The sequence below is a fragment of the Apium graveolens genome, chromosome 8 (assembly GCF_009905375.1).
Source record: "Apium graveolens cultivar Ventura chromosome 8, ASM990537v1, whole genome shotgun sequence".
NCBI classification, from domain to species: Eukaryota; Viridiplantae; Streptophyta; class Magnoliopsida; order Apiales; family Apiaceae; genus Apium; species Apium graveolens.
The window spans coordinates 7,773,009-7,781,946 of record NC_133654.1 but is presented as its reverse complement, the minus strand read 5'-3'; the positions used below and the strand labels follow the sequence as shown (position 1 = coordinate 7,781,946).

The 8,938-nt window shown below is 34.5% G+C and overlaps 2 protein-coding genes across 2 annotated transcripts; both read left to right on the top strand.

Annotated features, from left to right (window-relative positions):
- Positions 1 to 1,558: 1,558 nt before the first annotated feature.
- Positions 1,559 to 2,116, top strand: LOC141679227 (receptor-like protein 32). The gene is made up of 2 exons (XM_074485732.1): positions 1,559 to 1,805; positions 1,968 to 2,116. Exons 1-2 carry the CDS (start codon positions 1,559 to 1,561, stop codon positions 2,114 to 2,116), a joined length of 396 nt encoding a protein of 131 aa, XP_074341833.1.
- An 816-nt stretch (positions 2,117 to 2,932) lies between these two features.
- LOC141678473 (uncharacterized) lies at positions 2,933 to 8,723 on the top strand. Its single transcript, XM_074484804.1, has 10 exons — positions 2,933 to 3,056; positions 5,206 to 5,569; positions 5,658 to 5,860; positions 5,975 to 6,208; positions 6,284 to 6,382; positions 6,505 to 6,694; positions 6,814 to 7,064; positions 7,654 to 7,950; positions 8,033 to 8,110; positions 8,304 to 8,723. Exons 2-8 carry the CDS (start codon positions 5,209 to 5,211, stop codon positions 7,885 to 7,887), a joined length of 1,572 nt encoding a protein of 523 aa, XP_074340905.1. The 5' UTR covers positions 2,933 to 3,056; positions 5,206 to 5,208; the 3' UTR covers positions 7,888 to 7,950; positions 8,033 to 8,110; positions 8,304 to 8,723.
- The last annotated feature ends 215 nt before the right edge of the window (positions 8,724 to 8,938 follow it).

Sequence of the window (8,938 nt, the reverse complement as noted above, 5' to 3'; positions counted from 1 at the left end):
CGCAAGAGGTCTTCCACCTTCCCAACTTGGAAGTGCTAGAGATATGGGCATGGGAGCTTAGCAATAATCTCACTGCTGCATTACCCAAAGGTAAGTGGAGAAGTAGTGCTAGTCTCCAACACCTCAATCTACGAAGTATAAACTTACATGGAGGTATACCTGATTCTATAGGCTTTCTAGAGTCATTAGCCACTTTAAAACTCTTCACCTGCAATTTGTCTGGGCCGATACCAAGATCCATAGGGAATCTTGGTAAACTTACTAAGCTGAGCCTTGCACGCAATTATCTTAGTGGCCCAATTCCAACTGCTTTAGCAAACCTTACGAACCTAAAAACTCTACTCCTTGCTACTAACAATTATCTTAGATCTGGGATCTAATTCACTAACTGGACCTCTGCCTTCTTGGTTGTTTGCCAATCCATTATTACAAGTCTTAGATCTGAGCTATAATAGATTCACAGATCTATTACATGAATTTGATTCCTCTAATTCACAATTGCAAGTTTTTTCTTGTGGACACAATTTACTGTATGGACCCATTCCACAATCATTTTTTCAGCTTGTGAACCTCACTCAACTTGTCTTTTCATCAAACAATTTCAGTGGTGTTTTGGATAGCGAAATGTTTTCACACCTTAAAAACCTGTACACTCTTGATTTTTCTCATAACAGTCTATCAGTGAGAAACACCAGTATGGTCACACTCCCACCAAAGCTTCATCACTTGGGATTGGCATCTTGCAACATGAAAGAGTTCCCGCGATTCTCTGCAGATGCGAAGTTCATTGAACATATAGATCTATCAAAAAATGAACTTCATGGGGAAATTCCCCATGGGATTGGGTCAATGAGTTGGGACTTGTACTCGTATCTTAATCTTTCTCGCAACAGACTAACAGGCGGTCTTGAGCATATAAATTGGAATGATATTTGGTATCTCGATATCCAGTCTAATTTGCTCAATGGATCATTGCCCAACCTGTTCTGTAACTCGAGCTCTCTTAAAATTCTTAATTTATCTTATAACAATTTGAGCGGTGTACTTCCAATTTGTCAGACAAATTTGACCCGTCTTTTAGTGTTTGATTTGCGGATGAATAACATTCAGGGGAACATTCCACCAACCTTTTCAAATTTTCGTAATCTGAAAAGTATAAATTTGTATGGAAATAAATTGGAAGGAAGAGTTCCTACCTCGTTTTCTGAACTTGAACAGCTAGAAACTCTTGATCTGGGAAGTAATCAATTACATGATACATTTCCGCAGTGTTTGGAGTCGCTCCCAAATATCCGTGTTCTTGTTCTGAAATCAAATAATTTTCATGGCCTCATAAACCAGAGTTCAAAGATAGAACACCCATTTCCTAACTTGAGAAAATACCTTGGAATAATATTCAGTACCTTGATCTTCAATCCAATAAGCTTAGTGGATCATTACCCACCTCGATCTGTAATTCGAGCTCTCTTCAGCTCCTTAATTTGTCTGATAACACTTTGAGCGGTTTACTCCCCATTTGTCGAACAAATTTGACCATTCTTTAGGTGCTTGATCTACGATGAATAACATTGAGGGGAACAATCCACCAAACTTAACAAATTTTCGTAATCTGGAAATTGTAAATTTAAATGGAAATAGATTAGAAGGAATAATTCCTTCTCCTTTTGCTGGATTTGATGCTTTACAAGTTCTTGATCTTGGAAACAATCAAATATTTGATACACTGTCAGAAATATATTTCAGAAACTTCAAGGCTATGATAAATGGTGAAGCGAATAAAATGAAGCGTCGTTATATGGAGCGCAGTATTACAGTGATTTCACGAATCTGGCAATCAAAGGCAATGAGATTCTGTTGGACAAAATGTTAACTATATTCACAACCATTAATTTATCAAGGAGATTCCTGAATACATCGGAAATCTAGTGTCAATCAGATTTCTCAATCTTTCTTGCAATATCTCACAGGCCTGATGCCATCCTCGATTGCAAAGTTGACGGTGTTGGAGTCACTAGACCTCTCATCCAACAAACTTGAAGGCGAAATTCCACAGCGACTCGCTGGATTATATTCTCTTGCACTTCTAAATCTTTCTTGCAACCAACTTCGAGAATGACAGCTATGTTGGTAACTTTGGTGTTAGGATATGGGGGTGCAGTGGCGTTTTTATTATCGGAAACTGGAAGTTGCTAGCTAGAAAACCAAAATGGTTTGCTGGAATTATTGCCATGGAATTGGGTCTCAAGATCAGGAGGGTGGAGATAAAATGGAATCATGTCAACTCTCATCCCATATAATGAACGATTGTGAAATTATATTCCCATGTAATGATAGTATCCGCCAGCAAAAGTTAGTGTGTAACGTAATATGGAACTGACGTGGAATTTAATCAGTGCAGTTTTATTCGAATATGGATTCCAATTTAGGGACATGTTCTTGCGGAAGAAAAACAATTACGTTATCGTATTTCTAAACTTAATCAAAATGATTATGGTTCAGATGATACGGGTGATGAAAAGATGAAAAAATCGTTAGAAGTAAAGATGTTAATTTTAATAAGAATGCATTGTATAAGAATAAACTTGTAGCTGATTAAGTTTATTAAGTAACAACATGCACTATAACATAGAATGGTTATAACAACCACATTTTTAAAAATTTGAGAAATGATGTTGCAAATGGTAGACCATTGTATATATATTGCAGGGAGTTTTAAAATTATTGCAATTGAAATGCAAAAAAAAAGAAAAAAGTTAACAATTTGCTATCTATTGTAATAAGAATTGTTAGGCGTTACAGTACATTAAAAAATTTAGCCAAATAAGTGGCGGGCTTCTGCAATTTTGCTAGGCGGGATTTCACTAAAAAAATTGTCGGGCTTCCCAAACAAAAAAGAGGGCCCATAACCCGACATAACATTTTTAGACAAAGTAAACACACGCCGCATAAACACAGCGTATAAACACAGCTCGAAGAAGAACACCGTAAGAGAGGAGTTTCTGAGGAGAAATCTGAAGCTGATAACAAATCTCGAAGAAGTTTGAAGCTCCAAAAAGGTAAAACACAGATCCTTGCGTCAAATTTTTTTCCCTAAATCGATTATAAGTTTGATTACAAAATACCCTGTGATTGTTCTTCTTTTCAAATCTTAATCGATTATGTTTTCTATGTTCAATCTTGTTTCTTGTCCTCAAAATACATTTTAATCGATTGTGCATGTTCTGATTTTTTTAGTTATTTTGTTTAATCGACTGTGTATAATTTTAATTAGGGATTTCGTTTGTGATTATTGTATGAGTACTGACTTTGTTGTCACCGATTATAACTTAGTTTGTTTATTTTTTGATTTAGTTTATAACTATGAGATCTTTCAATATGAATTTTAATTAGGAATGTTTAGGCTTGTATTGATAAAATCTCATTTTATAAATGAGATTTTATAATTATGATTATATAATTCATGATGTATGTCCTTTGTTTCCTTCTTTGTGTAGAAAATAAGTTTGTGAACAATCAATATGACTAGGGTTTCACTTCCGAAATACAGTGAGGCCTATAGTAATGGGGTGACAGATTTTGTACAAAAATGCTTTCGATAATTTTTCCACGGGATCTGAACTAAGATGCCCTTGCAAAGATTGTAGTAATCGTTTCTGGTTTTCTGAAGAAGACGTGTATGATCATCACGTTAGTAACGGTATGTGTCCATCGTTTGTTAATTGGGTATACGAAGTGCAAACCCCTAAGTTTAAAAAAGTTGATCAGGAGATGGATTGTGATAGTGGTATGGGCCTAGGTGAAGATTTTGATAAAATGATTCGTGATGAAAGTAGAGTTAGGAATAGAATGAATGACACAGCAAAAAAGTTTTATAAGCTTGTTGAGGAAGTGAAACAACCTTTGTATCCGGGGTGTGAACAATTTACTCTTTTAGGATTTATAGTGAAACTTTACTTATTAAAGTGCACTCATGGTTTTACCGAGGGTGCCTTTAGCGGTATTCTAAAGTTGATAAAGGAGGCATTTCCCGATGTAAATCTGCCTTCTTCTTTTAATGTGGCCAAAAATATGATTAGAGAATTAAGTCTTGATTATCATAAAATACACGCTTGTCCGATTGCATGTTGTATTAGGGGGAAATATAAACTTAACAAAGTGCAAATTTTGTGGGGTTTTAAGATGGAAACTCCCAAAAAACAGGACTGATACACCTATTTCTCCTTCACCTGTTTCTCTTGACTTAGAAGAAAAAAGTCGAAAGTTACTGCAAAAGTCTTACGATATTTCTCGTTGAAATCAAGGCTCCAATACTTATTCATGTGTAAAGACTACTCTAAACTCATGACATGACATGCACTAGGAAGAATAAAAGATGGAAAGCTATGACATAAATGGATTCAGATTTCATACCAGGTAACTGTACTACACAAAATAGCGGTGTCATTTTGACAGCTCTAACCACCAGTTTTATGAGTTTAAAGGATCAAAATCCAACAATTGGGGATGTTATTTACTACGGAGCAATTGAAGAGATTATTGAAGTAGATTATTGGGGCGCATTTGCGGTTGTTTTGTTTAGGTGCATTTGGTATCAAAAGGATAAGGACTGCTTTGGGCTCACACGTGTCAATTTCAGTAAATTATGTCAAAAGGATGATCCATTTGTACTAGCTACACAAGTACAACAGGTATTCTACATTCAAGATTGTACCGAAAAGAACTTGTGGTTTGTTGTTAAGAAACTACCGAAAGAGCACAATGGAATAGACGAGGAAACTGATGATGTGCTTGAAGATCTTTGCGGACCTACCATGTATAATGCTGAACTTGAATACCCATTACAGAACCAAACTGATGATATGACTTGGCATAGGGATGACATTCCGAATGAAAATGTGTCATCCGGTGAAGAGAAAGAAGATCATGATGATGACCATGACGAATGAATGGACATGCCGACTTCTTTATTTCTGTTTTTTTATGCTCATCTGTTGCTTTTAATCATGACAAACATTGTACCACTACTTGTAACTTATTCCTGATTGCTTGTAAAATTTGATGACCAGTTCATTTGATTTTTGCTACTTGTTGTTTGTTGTTTAGCCCTAAAATTTAATATTTATGTTTCACTTGTTACTTGATAGTAATTGCTTATATCTGTATAATGTGGGGACTAATTAATATTCATGTTTATGTTATTTTCAGGTTATGAAAGAAAACTATTTTTTCCTCAGGTTCCACCATAAAGGCCAGTTTCAAAAAACCAAATACTCAAATGGAACATCTACAACAATTAATGCAGCTATGGATCCTGATAGATTTTCATTCTCGGTACTGATGGAGTATGTTAAAGATGACCTTGGATATAAAGAAATTGGAGGCGTTTATGCGAAGAAAGAAGATGGCTGGAAACTACTGATGACTGATAAAGATGTAGATGATCTTGTAGCAGGGGTAAAACTTGGTTCTTTATTGGATATTTACCTTGACAATGTGGTGGACACATCTATTGTGCCTGCTACCCAGATACAACCACATATTGTCATAAGACCAAGGACACATTTTGAAGGTAAAATAATTTTGGCTCCAAATAATTTTTTATATGAATTTGAGTATTGAACTGACAATTTATATTTTTTTTTGTCTTTATATCGTAGGTGCTGATTTACCCTTGAAAAGGAAGTTTGTAACAATTAAAGATCTTACACAACAGATAACTGATAAGATAAAGTCACGAGCTTTGGTGGAGAATGAAATAGAACATGATAAACAGATCAGTACCAGAAAGCTTAGAAAGGCAGGTGATGAGGAGAACCAAAATGTAGGTGATGAACTGGTGAAAAAGAATGCAATTGATAAGGTAATTTTTTATCCCGGTGTATTTTTGGTAATTATCTGAGATTTATTTTGTAATCACATTGTATGCTTTATTGTCATCTTATATTTAAGTTTATTAATTGGGTGCTTGGTTTAGAAGAAGCTTGTTGATTATGAGCTAAACAGAAGAAGGAGAATGGAAGCGAATGCGAAAGAAGCTGATAAGTATAAACTGAAGGAGAAGGCAAATGAGTTCTTTACTGCTGGGAAATCCACCAAGAAAGCAAAGAAAACAGTTACAGATCATTGGTCAGAAGCTGAATTTGATCGAGCATATATTTCTGGACATGATAGTTTAAGCGAAGAAGAAGCAGAACATGTTATTCCTCAGGTATATTTTTGTACAAATACAACTCCTTTGTTTTTTGGAACATACAATTTTGTTGACTATTTTTTGTGTATTTAGCCAAAAAAGAAAGTAAAAAATGTTAAAAAGGTTAACGAAGTCATCGTCAGACCAAGGACCCGTTCATGTTCAGTAAATCAAACTGAAGGGAGAACAGAGGTATATGAATTTAATTTAATTTAACTTATCTTTATGTGTTTCATATGCATCTACATAGTTGGTTTTAGTTTTAATTTAATTCATGTTTTAATTTAATTTATTTTTTTTGTATTATTCGCAAGGTTAATGATAGAGATATATTACCACCTCCCCCGCCACTACCAGCTCCCCCGCCATTTCCTCTTGATCTTACACAGTTAATAAGACCTGCCAATGAAAGGATTGGTACAATGGAGGCATTTGTTGATTTACAAAAACACAAAAAAGATGCGGAACAACAAAGGCGTGTCAATGATGATGAAAATTTTGAAGGTAATAACTTCCAAAATGTTGTGGATAGTGCCTTCGAAATAGGTTTATTTCAAATATTAGGTAATGGTCTTATTTTTTATATCAGGAATATGCATATTTATTTGTGGCTATTTTTGTAGGTGAATCTAGTACCAAAAGTACAAGGCGTAGAGGACCTACGAAGATGAATCGTGTTTTCACAAGGAGACTCGATGAAAGGCCAGTTATTAATTTAAATCATGACCTCCAGCCCGTGTCAAAGGAAAAAAATGTCATTACTGAATTCAGTAGTTTCATCGGGACGATAGCAAGGCTGTACATCCCACTTGATTATGTAAATTGGTCTAAAGTTCCTAAAGCAATAAAAGATGGATGGTGGGAATATATCAAGGTAAAAAGCACTTTAATTGTTTTTTACTAAACTTGTTCAGTATTTTTTTTTTGAAATTAACTTGTTCTGTATTTTAGGTAAACACGGTATTTTATGTAAATTGTGTTGTCCTTATTATCTATTCTAGTGACGTAAATTGTGTATGTGTTAATTGTTCGATTTTATGTCATTTTTTAATTTTTGTTGTCCTTGTTATTTATTGGAGGAAAAACAGAGTTTTTACTCTAAATTTAACATCAATTTCTAATTTTAAGAGCATCATCGACAATAATGTTGTGCATTTTGTTCTTTGTTTTGATGGGCTTTTAGTTGAATTTTGATGTATTTTAATTTTAATTTCCATATCTGGGCCTGTTTGTGGATAGTGAAATTTAGATGGCCTTTTTTATCTGGGCCAATGAAATTCTCTATGATCTACGATGTTAGTTTTTTAATAACCTAGTGCAATAACCTATTTTTTTATCGTAAATAGTTGCTTCTTTAATTCTAGATTCTTATCATTTCCTTGTTAGACAAAAATAATGGTTTATTTATCGTAAATAGTTGTTTCTTTCTTGATTCTTATCCGTATTTTTATGTACCTTGTTAGACAAAGTACATAATTCCCGAGGAAGGCAAGGATTGGGTTATTAGAAGCCTTGCTGATGACTGGAGGGTATACAAATCTCGTGTTAAGAGTGCATGCTATACCAAATTTGATACTGACGCCGAAAGGATGAAAAACAGGCCTGCAAATATTCCAGTGGAACAGTTCAAGGTGCTTCTCAAGTACTGGAGTGATGAATCAGTCAAGAAAAAAGCTGAAACAAATAAAAAAAATTGAAAGAATGTGACTGATACTCATACTGCTGGGCGCACTAGTTTTGCTCAGATTCGTAATGAAATGGTATGACGTACCCATATTTGTTGTTTAACGGTCCCTTCATTTATTTCTTGTAAGAAAACTGATACATTTTATTTTATTCTAGAAAATTGGTAAAGATGCCCGTGCACAAGACACAAAGAAGGCAATTTATCCAAAAACCCGCAAAGGTCATACAATGATGGTAAAAATAGCACTTTTATATTTCTCGACCAATTTTACAAGTATTTTTGTTCATAAATTGCATGTTCAGATTTTATGAAAAAATTTACAAGTATTTTTGTCAATAATTAGCCCTGCTATATTTCTTCATTAATTTTACAAGGAGTAATTGTATTTTATTGAAATTAATGTTTGTTGCTCAATTTTATACGTAGGAAAAGAAAAATGGAAAAACTCCTCAAAAATCAACTGATGAGGATGAGGAGATGGCAGACCTTGATCTTGCAGCTCATGGTCCTAACTGGCTTGTTGGAAGGAGTGGCATAACAAGGAAGACGAAGAAAAAATTGACAAAAGAGGGAAAAACAGATTCTTCGGAACTGGAAAAAGCAACTGAAAAGTTAGCTGCTGCAATGGAGGAGAAAATACAGAAGAAGCTAAGGAAGATTTTTGAAAAACTTGGTGAATTGAATCCTGGTCTAAATATCGATGTTGAAGAACTATGTGCTCAAAGTTCTGCCGAGGTTGATGAAAATGAAGATGATTATGAGGATGCATAAAAAGTGAGCGACGATGATGGTGATGCAGATGGAGATGAAGTTGCAGGGGCCATCTGATTTTTACTTTAATTTATCTTTCAGTTATCTGCAGTTTGCTATAGCTAGCTTCTTTTGTTAAATTCGAACTCGAATTTGGTTTAGTTGTCTGCGACTAAATTCTCTCGTGAATTTGATTTAGCTAGCTATTATTATTTTTAAATAGACTTAAATTATGAATGTTTGTAAGGATGATGTTGGGACATCCTGAGAGCTGCTTTTAATTTGGTCATGGTACTTTTGAATGACAATTG